Source organism: Pyricularia oryzae, chromosome 6 (assembly GCF_000002495.2).
Source record: "Pyricularia oryzae 70-15 chromosome 6, whole genome shotgun sequence".
Classification (NCBI taxonomy): domain Eukaryota; kingdom Fungi; phylum Ascomycota; class Sordariomycetes; order Magnaporthales; family Pyriculariaceae; genus Pyricularia; species Pyricularia oryzae.
In genome coordinates this window covers 1,265,559-1,283,004 of record NC_017853.1, presented here as the reverse complement: position 1 = coordinate 1,283,004, position 17,446 = coordinate 1,265,559, and the positions used below count along the sequence as shown (strand labels likewise).

Below are 17,446 nucleotides of genomic sequence, written 5' to 3'. Positions count from 1 at the left end.
CCTTTTGCCCGCTGCTGTTTAGCGGAAATCCGGGTAAGCAAAGAATCAATCATTAGAACCTATTCTGGCCTTCAGATTGGTTCATGGCGATATTAAGAAGAAAGTAGGACAGGCGACATTAGGCAAGTTATAAAGTATAACGTTGAGCTCCACATCTCCGACCCCCCTAAAGTCCGGCCCCTAAAAATATCTACTCAGCCACGTCAACCCTTTGTTTTATTTTATAAATATCTAGACGAATTTTTCACTTTAGAACTTGATTTTTGAAGATTCTTGCTCCAAACCTTCCAATGAAACAGTACACTGAAAATCAGCTTCTTGCTGCCATTTCTGACATAAGAAATGGCAAATCAGTTCACAAAACCTCGCAAAAATGGGGTATTCCTCGGAGTACCCTTCACGATCGTTTAAAGGGGGCCCAGTCAATTCAACAAGCGAAAAGATCTTGTCAAAGGCTTTCACAGGAGCAGGAGACCTATTTGGCAGATTGGGTACTTGCGCAGGCCGCGTTAGACCTTCCGCCAACGCATCAAGAACTACGCTATTTTGCGGAACGAATTCTTCAGGCCGCCGGAGAAAGAAAAAGCCTTGGGAAACATTGGGTTAGCCGTTTTATAGCCCGATATCCAATTTTGAAAACCCAAAGGCCCCGGCGAATAGAAAATGCCCGGGTTAATGGGGCTACAACCGAGGTAATTAAATCTTGGTGGCTTTATATTACGAACCCGGTTATTAACGCTATTAAACCGGAAAACCGTTGGAATATGGACGAAACCGGTATAATGGAAGGCAAAGGATCTAATGGCCTAGTATTAGGGCTTAACGGGATCCGGCCGTTGCAACGAAAAGAGCCCGGAACGCGTGGTTGGACGAGCATAATCGAATGTGTATCAGCTACGGGGGCTGTTATACCTCCCCTCGTTATATTTAAGGGGAAAAACGTACAGCAACAATGGTTTCCAGCTGATTTAAGTCCTTTCGATACCTGGCAATTTCATGCAACCGAAAACGGGTGGACAAATAATGAAACAGGTATCGAATGGTTAAAAAAGGTGTTTATTCCGTATACCCAACCTTTAACCCCTGAAAAGCGGTTATTAGTTCTGGATGGCCATGGATCACATATAACGGACGAATTTATGCTTCTTTGCTTGCAAAACAATATTCAACTCCTATATTTACCCCCTCATTCGTCACACGTTCTTCAACCGTTGGATTTATCGGTTTTTGGGCCGTTAAAGGAAGCTTATCGACGTCACCTGGGATTTGTAAACCAGTTTTGCTGTTCAACGGTTGTTGGGAAACGAAACTTTCTACTTTGCTATCGAAAAGCCAGATCAAAAGCATTTATAGCAAAAACCATTCAATCTGGTTGGCGTACGACGGGGTTATGGCCGGTGAACTTGGCAAAACCACTTTTAAACCCTTTTTTATTAGAAAATAGCAACGCCAACGTCGAAAAAGGTAAAAATAACGGCTTCCAAAGGGATAAAACACCGGAAAATCCAACCCAAAAAATTAACGACCAGTCTTTACTTATTTGGAAAACCCCTAAAACGACCCGAGATATTCGACTTCAACTACAGGAAATTTCCCGGTCCGAAAAAAGTAACGCCACTTCACGGCTTTTGTTTGCAAAAGTCCAAAAAAGCTTCGAAACCAAGGATATCTTATTGGCTGAAGCTCAGCAAAAAATCAGTTTGTTAAAAGCAAAATTGGAGGCGGTACGGCCGGTCAAAAGGAAAAGGGTGATTCCGGATCCCAACGAGCTTTTGGTCAGCAAAAAAAACGTTTATGAAGCACAGGAAAATAATAGGGACTGTTTAGAAGCTTTGAACGATGGAGAAGAGGTTAGCGAACCGGGAGAGCCTGACAATGATTGTATTATTGTGCGTTGATAGGTTTACATTTAAATCGGTTTATAAAAGGGGTATTTCGTCGTTACATTTTTCAAGGGGGCCGGACTTTAGGGGGGTCGGAGATGTGGAGCCCAACGTTACTATGAAGACGTTGATTCCAGCTTTTTTTACGTGGTTTTGCCTTGCTTCCGGGCCAGGTGACAAATATATAAACTCGGTACTCAGACTTCGACTTTTCGGATACGAACTCCCATTTTTATATCATTTCAAGTCAAGAAACCGCGAAAGAGAACCAAGATGTCATCCTTCTTAATTCCATCCCGTCCGAGATCGCCTTCAAGCGATGTCAGCAATGACGAATTTTTAGTCTTGGATGAGCAGGGTGGCTTAGTCATTGTTGGTATTGATTTTGGCACGACGTAAGTTCTTCTTTTCATGTCCAAGCAAGCGGACCACCTGACAGTGGGAGAATAGCTTTTCTGGCGTTGCTTGGGCCACGACAGACGAGCTTCAGAAAGATCCCAATGACATCAACTTAATTATGAACTGGCCCGGCACAGGCCGCGAAGAAAGCAAGTGCCCGACAGAGCTTAGCTACGGCGACGACGGTAAAATCCATTGGGGCTTTGATGTCCCGCCTAATGCAAGCTCGGTATCATGGTTCAAGCTTCTACTTCTCCGCGAAGAAGATATGAATGACAACATGGATGTATCTGAATACCTCGTTAGCGCCCGCGAGTTCCTCTCGCGCACCAACAAAACTGCTATTGACGCGTGTCGGATTTCCTAGGTGCGCTTTGGAAACACACCATCACCAAGATTGTGCGCGCGCGGGGGCAAATGGTCGTCGATGCCCTCGTATTTCGCGTTGTAATCACCGTCCCCGCAATCTGGAAAGGATATGCGAGGCAAGCGATGCACAAGGCTGCTGATCAAGCAGGCATATTGAAGAAACGCGCCGCTGGGCCTACGGAGCTTGTATTTTCAAATGAGCCTGAAGCCGCAGCGATGTCGACATTAATTTAGAGGGGTAGAAGGCCACACACAGGGGGCGTTTATGTTGTTTGCGACGCCGGCGGTGGCACAGTTGTGAGTTTCGTAGTTGCTCGCCGAGGATTAGAGCAAGAGCTAAGACTTTACACAGGACATGATCAGCTATAAGATCGACCAAGTCGATCCTATCAGTATGAAGGAAGCGGTCGAGGGAAAGGGTAAGCTTTTGCCTTTTAAGGTCAACATATTCAGCAGGCTAACATCACTAGGCGCTCTCTGCGGTGGTATTTTTATCGACCAGGCTTTTATCGAGCTGTGCAAAGCCCGTCTGGGTAGCAGTTGGAGCTCTTTAAACAAATCGTCTCTCAGATACATCGTTCGAGATGACTGGGAATGTGGCATCAAGCCACAATTCAGGATGAGCGGCCTTGAAAAGGACTTTACGGTTCGGTTTCCATCCGAGATAAGCGTCGGAGTCGACACAGGCAAGGCATTTAACAGAATCAAAGCGGGGAGGATATTTTTCCATGGGTAGGCCATGTCAATTTTATTGCTTTCAGACAGCTTTACTAACCTATAAGCAAAGCCGTGAAATCCAACCAGCTTTTGACAACCAGTTCCGTTGTATTATGGAATTGCTCGACGACCAATATGAGGCGGTCAGGAGATCAGATCCTGCGGCAAGGGTGAGTGATTTAAATTGTCCATTAATTCGAACCAAAAAACCTTATCCGACTCCAGATCAGCATTATTCTCGTTGGCGGCCTTGGGTCTAGCCCATACCTGTACGACTATGTCAAGTTGCACTACAAGGCCAAAAGGGTTGAGATCTTGCAGGCCGCTGGTAACAAACCGTATGTTATTTCAGACTGATCATTTTTGTGTATTTCAACTCGCTAAATTATACCTCAGTCGGAGCGCCATCTGTCGAGGTGCCGTGCTCAAGGGCTTCCTCCAGGATTCACGCCCGGACCAAGATAATTCGCCCGTCAAGGTCACCTCTACCATTTCACGATCAAGCATCGGTATGGAGATCTTCCGGCCGTTTGACGAAAATAAACATCTCGAGGAAGACAAGTTCTGGTGCGACAAAGAGCTTCGCTACAACGCAACAAACCTAATGGATTGGTTCCTGCATAAGGTAATGTACCTAGATCCTTGCTCTAAGCTGCCACTGTTCCACACTAAGAACCGCTTCACAAATTTAGGGGTCGAGCGTTCCAGACTGCGCGGCGGTACGGGCAGCTTTCTATCGTGTGCATGATTTTGGGACAACCGTCCCACTTACCATGAAACTTTTATTGTATGATTGCGAAGAACCGGTGGCACCAATGCGTAAGACCGACGCCGTCAAGTCCATGTGCACTATAACCTTCGATTCCAAGATAGAAAAAGACGAATACTCTCAGCACACAAACAGACTGGGCAAGAAGTACAAACAGCTGGATTTCGAGGTTGAGATGGTGCCGCAAGGGGCCTCGGTCGAGTTTGGTGTCTACATCGGCGGACGAAAGCTGGGTGCCAGAAGCGTCAACGTTCGCTTCCAGTGATTCTGCTGTCTGAGCTGGCATTCGTGAAGATCAAAAGTCGAGTCGACAGTGCTTTCTTTTTGGGCTCTGCATTGGTAGTCGCCCACCTTCGATGGTTACTAGACTGGACCACGGACTAATAAAGACACGGTCATTACTATGTGCATGATTCACTTCCAGGATTGCTTAGCCGCAATCAATCTTTAGTCAACCTCAATACTTGAAACCGATCATAAGTACACCTCAGTCGTTCAGAACCCCAGTCACGTTGTGGAGATGTTACGACTGTGCAGTGGGTCACTGTCAGTGCGTGCATATAAGTGTGGAATAGGGGATAACGTTGGGCTCCACATCTCCGACCCCCCTAAAGTCCGGCCCCTAAAAATATCTACTCAGCCACATCAACCCTTTGTTTTATTTTATAAATATCTAGACGAATTTTTCACTTTAGAACTTGATTTTTGAAGATTCTTGCTCCAAACTTTCCAATGAAACAGTACACTGAAAATCAGCTTCTTGCTGCCATTTCTGACATAAGAAATGGCAAATCAGTTCACAAAACCTCGCAAAAATGGGGTATTCCTCGGAGTACCCTTCACGATCGTTTAAAGGGGGCCCAGTCAATTCAACAAGCGAAAAGATTTTGTCAAAGGCTTTCACAGGAGCAGGAAACCTATTTGGCAGATTGGGTACTTGCGCAGGCCGCGTTAGGCCTTCCGCCAACGCATCAAGAACTACGCTATTTTGCGGAACGAATTCTTCAGGCCGCCGGAGAAAGAAAAAGCCTTGGGAAACATTGGGTTAGCCGTTTTATAGCCCGATATCCAATTTTGAAAACCCAAAGACCCCGGCGAATAGAAAATGCCCGGGTTAATGGGGCTACAACCGAGGTAATTAAATCTTGGTGGTCCTATTTGAAAAATCCCGTTGTCGATACTATAAAACCGGCCAACCGTTGGAATATGGACGAAACAGGTATAATGGAAGGCAAAGGATCTAATGGCCTGGTGTTAGGGCGTAATAAAATCCGGCCATTACAGCGAAAAGAGCCTGGAACGCGGGGTTGGACGAGCATAATCGAATGTGTATCAGCTACGGGGGCTGTTATACCTCCCCTCGTTATATTTAAGGGGAAAAACGTACAGCAACAATGGTTTCCAGCTGATTTAAGTCCTTTCGATACCTGGCAATTTCATGCAACCGAAAACGGGTGGACAAATAATGAAACAGGTATCGAATGGTTAAAAAAGGTGTTTATTCCGTATACCCAACCTTTAACCCCTGAAAAGCGGTTATTAGTTCTGGATGGCCATGGATCACATATAACGGACGAATTTATGCTTCTTTGCTTGCAAAACAATATTCAACTCCTATATTTACCCCCTCATTCGTCACACGTTCTTCAACCGTTGGATTTATCGGTTTTTGGGCCGTTAAAGGAAGCTTATCGACGTCACCTGGGATTTGTAAACCAGTTTTGCTGTTCAACGGTTGTTGGGAAACGAAACTTTCTACTTTGCTATCGAAAAGCCAGATCAAAAGCATTTATAGCAAAAACCATTCAATCTGGTTGGCGTACGACGGGGTTATGGCCGGTGAACTTGGCAAAACCACTTTTAAACCCTTTTTTGTTAGAAAATAGCAACGCCAACGTCGAAAAAGGTAAAAATAACGGCTTCCAAAGGGATAAAACACCGGAAAGCCCAACCCAAAAAATTAACGACCAGTCTTTACTTATTTGGAAAACCCCTAAAACGACCCGAGATATTCGACTTCAACTACAGGAAATTTCCCGGTCCGAAAAAAGTAACGCCACTTCACGGCTTTTGTTTGCAAAAGTCCAAAAAAGCTTCGAAACCAAGGATATCTTATTGGCTGAAGCTCAGCAAAAAATCAGTTTGTTAAACGCAAAATTGGAGGCGGTACGGCCGGTCAAAAGGAAAAGGGTAATTCCGGATCCCAACGAGCTTTTGGTCAGCAAAAAAAACGTTTATGAAGCACAGGAAAATAATAGGGACTGTTTAGAAGCTTTGAACGATGGAGAAGAGGTTAGCGAACCGGGAGAGCCTGACAATGATTGTATTATTGTGCGTTGATAGTTTTACATTTAAATCGGTTTATAAAAGGGGTATTTCGTCGTTACATTTTTCAAGGGGGCCGGACTTTAGGGGGGTCGGAGATGTGGAGCCCAACGTTAACGAGACAAAGGTTTCGAAGCTTTCGCTTCACCGTGCTACGGTTGCTGTATCCGTTCCTAACACGACGTTCAGTTATGTCAACCTTTTGTACCTTTACCCTTAGGAACAGGTTTGTGTGCTGGGTTTTCTGACAATAAACCATGTTGCGATTTGATGAGGTCACATTTGAATCTGGTTGGACAAAATTCAAATTTAGATTTCGTGGGGGAGCTTTGCAAACAAAGAAGAGGTTCCCAATTGTTGGCCGTCGTTTGTAGCATTTATGTCTGCCTCCTGAAAAATGTAGTGTGTTTTGGTTAATACGGCTGCAAAATTTTATTTTGGTTCTATAACAACAAACCATAATATCGGATGGATCCACTGTCCTATAAACTAACTTCAATTTCGATTTTTTTTGTTTACCTTAAGCACAAGTACTGCCGGTCTCACATGCGCCAAAGATTAGTGTTGAACTTTCGCAGTTCAGTTGCTGTATTTGTACGAGCACGTAAAGGCACGGCCATGATGTATTAACCCAACAGAATTATGATTTCGCCAGCATTGACTTGGTTGTTTTCTTGTTTGCCGTTATTCTGACGAATTGGTGGCTGCATGCATTCTGTCCCAAAAAGTATATCTGCTTACTCCAGGGACATATTCGGCATGTGATCTTGAGATGTTAGTAGCTTGCATTATTTCCACGGCCTCCTGAAGCCGAGGACTACCGCGGGTGCAGCCGAGACTGAAGTACCAGATGACTTGAATTGGCCTTTTTTTCAAAAAGTAAGCAGCTCTCTTGCTACGTTCCTTCTTGCCTGAAAGTACAGTTTACAACTGCTTTCATTCTTTTACCTCTTTCCACATTCGTTACATGTGATGCTTACGCACTAAAGTCCTCTATATAAAGTTCGCTCTTTCCCTCAGGTCCTTATCACTTTGAGATTCCGAGTGACATCCAGCTCTAGAAGAAATATCACAGTGGTGTACAACTCAATCAACCAATTATGCGTAGCGAAGAGCCTAGCGCATCGTCTTCTGTTGTGCGTGGCCTGAACTCGTCCAGGTCGACGGAGCGCATCAACCAGATCGATCAAGTACGAGCCTATAGGATTGGAGATGTTGTTTCTCTACCCCAGCTGGTAGTCTGCGGCGACCAGTCGGCCGGCAAGAGCTCGGTCTTGGAGAGCGTCACTAACATCCCGTTCCCAAGGAAGAGTGGACTTTGTACGAGGTTCCCTACTGAAATCATCCTTCGGCACAACTCCACGGCTACGCGTATTATGGCCACTATTCACCCTCACGCCTCCAGACCACAGGAAAAGAGAGATGCCCTTCTACAATACCGCCGCGTGCTAGCAGATATATCGGAACTCCCTGATGTTATTGAGCAGGTGTCCGCATTGATGGAGATCCGTGGGTATGCGGACCATAGTCTCGGGAACGCGTTTGCGTCTGATGTCTTGCGGATTGAATTTGTGGGCCAGACAAACCTCAATCTGACCATCGTCGATCTACCTGGACTGATCTCTGTGGCAAACGAAGAGCAAACCGAAGAAGATATCCAGCTGGTCAAAGATATGGTCAAAGGCTATGTTCAAAGTTCTCGCACGATTGTGCTAGCAGTGGTGCAAGCCACCAACGACATCGCCAACCAGGTTATCATCCAGCTTGCGCGACATTACGACCCGGAAGGTCAGAGGACGGTGGGGATTATCACCAAGGCGGACCTCATTAACGAGGGCAGCGAGGCCAGCTTGGCGCAGCTTGCGAACAATCAGGCCAACATCAAGCTCAAACTTGGCTTTTTCCTCTTTAAAAAACCCGAAGCCGTCCGAGATTGAAGAGGGTATCAAACCTGAGCAGCGGTCACAGAGGGAGCTGAGATTATTTTCGGAGCCCGTTTGGAAGCAGCATCTCGATATGAGTCGTGTAGGGGCCGAGAATCTGAAGCTGTTTCTGCAGGACCTCCTGGACGCCCACATCGAGAAGGAAATGCCCCAGGTGGTTGAAGATATTCGGAAGGTCCTGCACACCACAGAGGAGAGCTTGACGCGACTTGGCCAAGCCCGTCCCACGGTCGGGCATATCCGCATTTTTCTAACGCAAGTTAGCACCAGTTTTGTCCAGATGGTCCAAGCGGCCTTGGATGGCAACTATCATGGACCATACTACGAGTCTTTCGATCACGTTGAAGATTCGCGGTTGCGCGCCGTGGTCCACAAGACCAATGGCAAATTCGCTACCGACATCCGTACCCATGGCAAAAAAAGGGTTTTGAGGCCGGTAGAGTCAGAGATCGACTGGACTCTGGATGAAAATTCAATTAAGGAAAACAACGAGAAAGAGCTTTTCGTAACCCAAGAGGAAATGAAAAACTGGGTCAAAAAGGTATGTCCATATATGGTTGTTGAATCGGGTACGACTGACATGGTACAGGTGTATTTGCGCACACGGGGTCGTGAGCTTCCAGGGAACTACAATCATGTCCTGCTAGCCGAGCTATTCTTGGAACAATCCTCTCGTTGGCTCCCCATTGCCACAGCCCACGTGGAAAGCATCATCGCGATCGTCACCGGGTGGCTGCAGCATGCCACTCGAGTGGTTCTACCCGAGGACTGAAGCGTTTTCGATAGCCAGCAGTTATTTCAGCGCCGGCCCCAAAGCGGCCCACCAGCGCCCGGCGCGCCACGAACGCACTTTACGCCTAGGGACACCGATCGTAAGCGACTCAAACTCGGATGAGGAATAGACTTATTGCCTTCTCACCCATACTCTACGGCACCAGCCGTCAGATGAACCCTCCGTGCACCCTAGGCACGGGGTCGCGTCAGTGAACTAACCCCCTAAGCAGGACCGGGCCCGAATCCGGTCAGGCACGATCCGCCTCTGCCCCCTCTGCCGTCCCCTGTGTAAATAGAGAAGATAGAACGCGCGCCGAGATACCCCTCGGGAGGTTGCTAACGGCCGGCTAACAAGCCGGGCCGAGCCCGGCGTTAGATAACAATACTACTACTACTATTACTACTACTACTACTACTACTTGGACAGAAGGACTTCAAATTTAACATGAAAGTTCTAAAGGCTTTGTGCGCAGGAAAAACTACGTTCACAAGCCAGGCAGAAACAAATCCGGACAGACAAGGAGGCCCATGCAACCAGAATCCATCGGCAGGAAAAGTGGTGGGTGAGGCAGATTTCTGCCTCATGGGCGTCCGCGTTTCCTTTTACCAAAGTTTTTCTTGTTCCAAAGTTATTAAAATGTATAACAAATCGATCAAGGAACGAGTTTGGGGTTGGCTACGGCTGCAAACTTAAACTTCTCGGAGCCACTGTCTGGACAGACCGGCGCGCCTATCTTCATACTCGGAACAACCGCTCGAACCATTGTCTGAGATCAGTATCTATCCAGTGACCCAAAATGCGCAATACAGCCAGAAGTTTGTATAAATCACGCAGATTCGAAGTGCTCCCAATCGAGATTTCATATACCAGCTCAAATGCCTCGCCACCCCTATTGCAGACGAACGCCATATTCCATGCATGCTCCGTAACCAAGATAACTGGCATGGCATCAGGAAGACGGATATCATCGGCGCAGCTATCCACCCAGGCCTGGACTCTCTTGTACCATGCGATTGTCCATAAAGCAAGTTGAATGCGGCCTTGTTCGGCTCCCGCAGCAGAAGCCTTGGTCTCAACGCTTACACCAATCGGCCGCAGAGTCAGCGGGTTGTATGTGGTCTGGTTAATAGATAAATCTGCTGAAAGGTCGCTGGCATAAATATGCTCTTTGATTACTGCCAGGGGAGTCGAAGCAGTATCCAAAGTCAGGGCAAAATCTACCATCTTTCCCCCGACAGTATTGCCAGAGCACCTGATCGACCCGGATTCTGACGCTGAAATTAAGGGTCCTGGCGAGAAGCGGGTGATTGGAAGCCATTTGGACTCAATTCTTGCTGTTGTAATCAAGTGGCGAGAAACACCACGGATTGCGGTCATTGCCAGTTTGAGCAACGGACCGTGAACTTCCAGGTTCCATGTAGCTTCAGATACCTTCTCGCTCGAGCACTCTGCTGCTAGGGTTTGGATTTCAAGAATTCTCTCCAGCTCCCGCTCCGCAACCGCGCCACCAGTATCGGCTTGCTGTTCAAACCAGCCAGCGGGCCATTCTCTTTCTCCGGCGGCTTGCATGATATCGTTGATGGCTGATTGGACCTCCGCCGGCGCAAATGGGTCTCCATCCCACCAAGCCCCGGCAATCCCCGTAGCTCTCGGCACGCCACCCGTCGCGGAACAAGTAGTACCCGCCGATGAAGTAGGGGAGGCCGGCGCCTGCGTGTGTCCAAGATCCTAGCCAATTCCTTCCATTAGTTCATCTTTTCTCCGCATTAGGTTATTTCTAACCGTACGAAAGCCAAGGACGCAATAGGTTGTGCTTTTTGGCGAGTCACCTGCGGCACAGCGAGTTATGGGCCTATTTCCACAAACTGTAGAACAGGGAAGCATTCCAGGGTATTGAGTTTCTCTGCATCAAAAGTTAAACTCGTTTGGTGTGTTTGCGCTCAGTGTCAAGCTTCGCCGGCAAGATGCCGAAAAGTATGATACTTGGTAACATTGTGCATCCTCAAATATGCAAAGACAGTCACCTTGCTAATTACCGTGACATGATTCCAACCCAAACGAAACGCATCGTGCTACCGAATTATAACTTATAACACGTGAAAAAATGGGATGCATAACTACGCGCCACGTGTCAGCCGCCGTGTATATGGATAGCAGAGGCGGACTCCTCAGTGCGCAGTGCGCACCCCGGACATTTCGACTCCTTCGTATAATCTCAATCCTATCGTTTTCGCACCCACAGAGTACGCTATCAGCGCAAGACCCTCACACCTCACCAGAATGCCGTATTTAAGATGGGGGACAATTTTGGAGCCGGTGCGTTTCGATTGCTGACGTTGTTCAAACACTAATTTCCGGTTGTAGCACGACTGCTAACAGCCGAGCTAGGTAATCTTCTAAACAGCTCCAGAAAGTCTTACTGTCCAATCTGCGGGAGGCTGTCTCCCATGCCAATATCCATTGCAATAATACCCGACATGATAATAATATGTGTGATCTGGACCTTTACCCCCAATTTCAAGGGGCACGTTGTTGCCAATATGGCCGCCAAACATGCGATTTAATGCTTTTTTATGGTCGAGAGCATATGAGCAGTAATTCGGCACCCAGCCGGCCATAGTACCGACCGTGTTAAAAGCGACGGCCAGGAGAAGGTATTTCCCGACTTCCATGTTTTGAATACGTTTCTGAGTTTCAGAACTTGTATTATTAGTATGAGTGGTAAATATTAATATAAAGGGATAGGCTACCTACCGTTGAATCAGTTGAAAAGATCCGATAAGACCGCAACTAGGGCAAAGATCAAAAATTTTATATAAAAGAATCAGAATTGTAGCAAAGACTTGAGTTGAAGAAAAAATGCAAGGTAGGTGTATGATTAAACGGTGTGCATGGTAGTAATTCCTACTACCTTGGCCATAATTGTTATTTTCGACCGCGGAGTCGTTTACATTTATACATCACCGCTGGATACAAATTTGATCGCGTTAATTATGGAAATAAAGCTTAGTTGGTTTCTATTTATATCGAATGCTTAATATAACTGTAAATGACTTGGTACTCGTTTAACTTCGATTTATTTTTATGATGCGGAGAAAATAGGTCAAAGCATTAACGTTGCGTACCCCCTGTTCGGCACCCCCCCTGTTCGGCACCCTGAAAATCTAACAACGAAATGCCTACTTTTATAAACTGATTTAAATATAAAATTATCAACGGACAAAAATACAATCGTTTTCACGCTTCTCCGGTTCATTAACCTCTTCTTCATCAGCTAAAGGTTCCAAATTTTCTATATCCTTTTCCTGCAATCCAATAATGTTCTGTTTGTTAACCAAAAGCTCGTTTGGATCCGGAACCACCCTCCTCCTTTTAACCGGCCGTATTGCCTCCAGTTGTGCTTCCAATAAGCTGATTTTTTGCTGGGCGCTAGCCAAAAGGGTATCTTTGGCTTCGAAGCTTTTTTGGACTTTTGCAAATAAAAGACGTGAAGTAGCGTTGGTTTTGTTGGATTGGGAAAGTTTTTGCAGTTGAAGTCGGATATCTCGGGTCGTTTTAGGGGTTTTCCAAATAAGTAAAGACGGGTCGTTAATTTTTTGGGCTGGGCTTTCCGGTGTTTTATCCCTTTGCAAACCGTTGTTTTTATCTTTTATAACGTTGGCGTTGCTATTTTCTAACAAAAAAGGGCTTAAAAGTGGTTTAACCAAGTTTACCGGCCATAACCCCGTTGTACGCCAACCAGATTGAATGGTTTTTGCTATAAATGCTTTTAATCTGGCCTTTCGATAACAAAGTAGGAAATTTCGTTTTCCAATAACTGTTGAACAGCAAAATTGGCTAACAAATCCAAGTTGACGTCGATAAGCTTCTTTTAACGGCCCAAAAACCGATAGATCCAATGGTTGAAGAACGTGTGACGAATGAGGGGGTAAATATAGGAGTTGAATATTATTTTGCAAGCAAAGAAGCATAAATTCGTCCGTTATATGTGATCCATGGCCATCCAAAACTAATAACCGCTTTTCAGGGGTTAAAGGTTGGGTATACGGAATAAACACCTTTTTTAACCATTCGATAGCCGTTTGGTTATTTGTCCACCCGTTTTCGGTTGCATGAAATTGCCAATTATCGAAAGGGCTTAAATCCGTGGGAAACCATTGTTGTTGTACGTTTTTTCCCTTAAATATAACGAGGGGAGGGAGGGCAACGCCCGTAGCCGATATACATTCGATTATAGTCGTCCAACCACGCGTTCCGGGCTCTTTTCGTTGCAACGGCCGGATCCCGTTAAGCCCTAATACTAGGCCATTAGATCCTTTGCCTTCCATTATACCGGTTTCGTCCATATTCCAACGGTTTTCCGGTTTAATAGCGTTAATAACCGGGTTCGTAATATAAAGCCACCAAGATTTAATTACCTCCGTAGTAGCGCCATTAACCCGGGCGTTATCTATTCGACGGGGCCTTTGGGTTTTAAGGATTGGATAACGAGCCAAAAAACGAGTTATCCAACGTTTTCCAAGGCCTTTTGTCTCTCCGGCGGCTTGAAGAATTCGTTCGGCAAAAAAGCGTAATTCTTGATGCGTTGGCGGAAGCCCTAAAGCTGTTTGGGTAAGTACCCAATCAGCCAAATGCTTTTCCTGTTCCGTGGAAAGCCTTTGAAAAGGGCTTTGTGCTTTTTTATAAGGTTGAGAACCTTTAAGTCGACTTTGAAGTGTAGACCTAGGTATTCCCCATTTTCGGGAGGTTTTTGCAATTGGATTGCCATTATTGACGTCGTTAATTGCAGATATAAGCTGTTTTTCAGTATATTGCTTCATTGGAAAATGGAGAATTAAAATCAGAAAAAAGTAAATCCAAAAGTGACAGATTCATCGAGATATTTATAATAGAAGTTGGAGGATAAAAATAAAAGTGTTGTTATTTTTGGGTGCCGAACAGGGGGGGGTGCCGAACAGGGGGTACGCAACGTTATCATGCTGGTTAGGGAGCTTGTTTGACTTGTTCTATGCGGCATCTCGCTGGGAGCATTGATGTCCCATCACACTGACGTTGTCCGCAAATTGGTCGATCTAGTTCTTTCTGCTCGAGAAAAAGCAAGCAAACGGGCAAACTCGCAATCACTCATTGATAAGACCCCATCACGATATGGTGCGAAATTCCCCATTGACCCGGAGCATGGCTTTTGACGAGATTTCGGGGTCATTCGCCGCCTTGAACATCCAGGATAACACTGGAACGCAAAGACAACTTCCCTTTTCCTGGAGCGCTTTCCACGCTCATTTTGAAGACGTTGCTCGCGATGTGCCTCCGTTTCTGTTCCGAGTTTGCTATCCTGATTCTTCTGGCATATTATCTGGCAACTGGATCCTCTCACAGGATGCCGCTCAACTCGACACGAAGCCCGGCAGTCAAACGAGTATGGGCTCTCGGCCAGCTGCAGAAGTGGCCGATGCTCTCAATCGACATCTTTGGTGGCTGCCGAAGAGCCCTGGGCACTCAAACTTCGTCTCATGGACAAGCTCGTTTTTATTCGCGCTGAAGCTCGTCATCTATTTGCGACATCGCCGCAAACTATCGCTTGAGGAGATCCATATTGTCATTATAAATACAAAACGATTTCCCAAACTGGTATTCGTCCGGGACGCCTACCTCATTGATAAGTATACCAAATCACTCAAAGAGGATGCAATATTGTACGACCGGAACTGCTACCGAAAGAGCCTCGATTCTCTCTGGGAAATGCGTCAAAAAGGTTATTACTTTGGCGAGTTCCTTTCGCAGGGGGCGCTTTGCATCGAAGGCAAATCCTCAGTTGTCTGTGCTGCAGAACTGGCCCGCTGCGGTATTTTTGAACTACATCCGGAATTTTTGGAAGGTTCTATTGAATGGGCAAATTGGGTCACGAGGCGACGTCAGCAGTGGAACGGGGAGTACTTAAAGTTTCACTTATCTATGGAAAATACAACACATGGTTTCTCGTATGTTTGGTTTCCTCCTGAGATACTTCCTCCTAAGATATCAGGTCCATCGGCTATCTGACAAGATGACGTTGCCCACTCTCAGAAACCAAACCGCATGTCTACAAAAATATTACACTTCCGGCTTGCCTGATTCATCGGAGACTGAAGACGATAATATTGAAACTTCAAATCCACAACCGGCCTTTAATTAATATAAATGTCTTATATCTGAAGTCCATAAAACTACACAGTGTTACTGTATAAAACTCGCTGAACAAGGCGTAATTTATCTTGCCAGCACCTGTCGGACAGCCCTTCAAATACCCGTTAAAGTCCTATCATTGTCGCTTGATACTGTAAATACCCCACAAAATTGTAAGCATGCTCTTTTTGCACCCGAGTAGACCTGCCCAGTAGCTCTTGACACATCGCACGCCAAAACCAGTGGTAGCTGCCAGGAACATGCGGCTTCTCAGACCACGCTTGATAATAAACCTCTGGGGATCTCCCAATGTCCCTCGTTCAACATTACTGCTTCCCTGGTTCTCTGCTTTGTTTATCGAATGACTCGGAAAATGAAGGGCTTCACCGTGATTGTTGCTATCGCCGGGTCCGCTTACGCTCAAACCACGGGTGACGTCCCACAGATCGCAGAGTCGTGCTTAAGTCATGCTGTCGCTGCTGCTGGCTGCGACATCACCAAGACTGCCTCCAATATACGCGCCGACGGCAACCTTTGCGTCATCAAGCATCGCAGTGCGCATGTTGCGCTAAGCATGTGCCCCGTAGTCAACATATCACCTGGTCCCAGAGCCTTGCTCAACAATAACATTCCTTGCCCTCAGACGAAATCCCCCTTACCCTCCAAGCGATCTGCCGACAACCCTACAGACAATGAAGCCAGGCCCACATCCGTAAACCCTAATTTTTGGGCACCATGAACACCTCAATTGCCACCGGCGCAAGCTCCCTTTCCATCGCTACAAATTCGACATACGCTAGCAACACCACCGCAGTAATTTCGAAGCCGACCGCCGGGAAAAACTTTACCGCTCGTCTTCCCGCCACTGCTGGAGCTGCTAGCCTCTCTTCCATGGACCTAACCATGTTTCTTCTTTAAGTTATACTTTATTCTAAATGCCCTCACCCTATCTCTTATATACGTATTCTTTATATTTTCCTTCCACCCATCGCAAGCTTTCCATTAAGCCCCAGTGTCATTGCTTTTTAATTCCAGATAGTTAGAAAGTCAAGCTTCGTACTTGCATGTAGTTACACCATTCGTATTCTGAACGACATCACGTTTTGGTGGCGCTTCCAAGCAGCCTGCTCAAGTTAGTCCAAACATATGATAGAGGTAGAGCCGCTCCTGGCAGAGCTTTGCCTGGCTTACCGCCGAGGAAAGTATACTCTGCATGATCATTCTGCATGATCCTAATGAGAAGCTCTGCCAAGGCTGTTGTATCCGCAGTCTCGTTGAATGACGACACCCTCGGCACCCAAAGTGGGTGAATCGGCCCGGGGCCGGTCTGGTAAGAGCTTGACTATATCGCTCACCACTTCTTCTTCAACTGCCCAGTCTGCCAACAGATCCTCTTCGTTACTGTCCGGTCCATCGATAAACAGGGGTCGCTGAGCCTGATCTCTCTGTAGCTCGAATCTAACCTGGGGCTTCTTCAGTTCCGAATCTGCTCTGCTTTTTTGTCACCCTCGACAAGAACGCTACGCCGCTGCCTTTCCGGAGTCGTGGCGGTGGCTGTGAACTCCTGTGGACAATCGCCTGGATCCGAATCCGAATCCGACAAAAGCAGAATGTCATAGTATCTAAAGTCACAGGCTTACAAGGTCCGTCGCCTAGGGGCGCTCGCTTTCTGACGCTCGCCGCTCAGATCGTTAACGAACGCACCAGACGCAACATTTGAAAGTCGCCTTTCGTTGTCTCTCTTACTGTCGGCAGAAATAAAGACGGATTCCCTTAGTTCTCCGATCTTGGGGCTTTGTCTCCAGAGGCGTTGGTTTTTACTAATTTTGGATGAAAGCTTTTGAAAGCTTGCACGCCACCGGTCTTTTGTAGCCATCTTGTGTGATGCAGACAGTGCCACGCAGCAGTACGATAGGCAACGATGAAACATTCCTCAACGTCTACGGATTTAAGGCTCATTATGTTTATATAACCATGAAGCAAATAGCTGCTTGTTGGTGGCTGTATGTATGGTGCACTAATCGCAGTCTATGTAGCCAATAAAGGTTTATTTGATTTGCTGGACCTCCAATGGTGGGTAGGCTGCTCTTATCATCACCAG

General features: G+C 46.5%; 6 protein-coding genes across 6 annotated transcripts; 4 read left to right on the top strand and 2 right to left on the bottom strand.

Annotated features, from left to right (window-relative positions):
• Positions 1-2,156: 2,156 nt before the first annotated feature.
• MGG_12198 (uncharacterized protein) lies at positions 2,157-4,402 on the top strand (the record flags this gene model as incomplete). Its single annotated transcript, XM_003719475.1, has 7 exons — positions 2,157-2,278; positions 2,334-2,633; positions 3,015-3,383; positions 3,439-3,538; positions 3,594-3,706; positions 3,765-3,993; positions 4,061-4,402. The coding sequence occupies 7 exons, from the start codon at positions 2,157-2,159 to the stop codon at positions 4,400-4,402; spliced, it is 1,575 nt and encodes a 524-aa protein (XP_003719523.1).
• Positions 4,403-7,562: 3,160 nt separating this feature from the next.
• MGG_04289 (dynamin GTPase) lies at positions 7,563-9,177 on the top strand (the record flags this gene model as incomplete). Its single annotated transcript, XM_003719474.1, has 2 exons — positions 7,563-8,250; positions 8,303-9,177. 2 exons carry the CDS (start codon positions 7,563-7,565, stop codon positions 9,175-9,177), a joined length of 1,563 nt encoding a protein of 520 aa, XP_003719522.1.
• Positions 9,178-9,869: 692 nt separating this feature from the next.
• MGG_17644 (uncharacterized protein) lies at positions 9,870-11,852 on the bottom strand (the record flags this gene model as incomplete). Its single annotated transcript, XM_003719473.1, has 4 exons — positions 9,870-9,959; positions 10,048-10,908; positions 11,421-11,549; positions 11,601-11,852. 4 exons carry the CDS (start codon positions 11,850-11,852, stop codon positions 9,870-9,872), a joined length of 1,332 nt encoding a protein of 443 aa, XP_003719521.1.
• Positions 11,853-14,358: 2,506 nt separating this feature from the next.
• Positions 14,359-15,105, top strand: MGG_17643 (uncharacterized protein; the record flags this gene model as incomplete). The annotated part of the gene is made up of 1 exon (XM_003719472.1): positions 14,359-15,105. A coding segment is annotated over one exon (747 nt), but the record flags the coding sequence as incomplete, so codon positions are not given.
• A 613-nt stretch (positions 15,106-15,718) lies between these two features.
• MGG_04291 (uncharacterized protein) lies at positions 15,719-16,084 on the top strand (the record flags this gene model as incomplete). Its single annotated transcript, XM_003719471.1, has 1 exon — positions 15,719-16,084. The coding sequence occupies one exon, from the start codon at positions 15,719-15,721 to the stop codon at positions 16,082-16,084; it is 366 nt and encodes a 121-aa protein (XP_003719519.1).
• Positions 16,085-16,577: 493 nt separating this feature from the next.
• Positions 16,578-17,221, bottom strand: MGG_17642 (uncharacterized protein; the record flags this gene model as incomplete). The annotated part of the gene is made up of 2 exons (XM_003719470.1): positions 16,578-16,836; positions 16,986-17,221. The coding sequence occupies 2 exons, from the start codon at positions 17,219-17,221 to the stop codon at positions 16,578-16,580; spliced, it is 495 nt and encodes a 164-aa protein (XP_003719518.1).
• Positions 17,222-17,446: the final 225 nt, after the last annotated feature.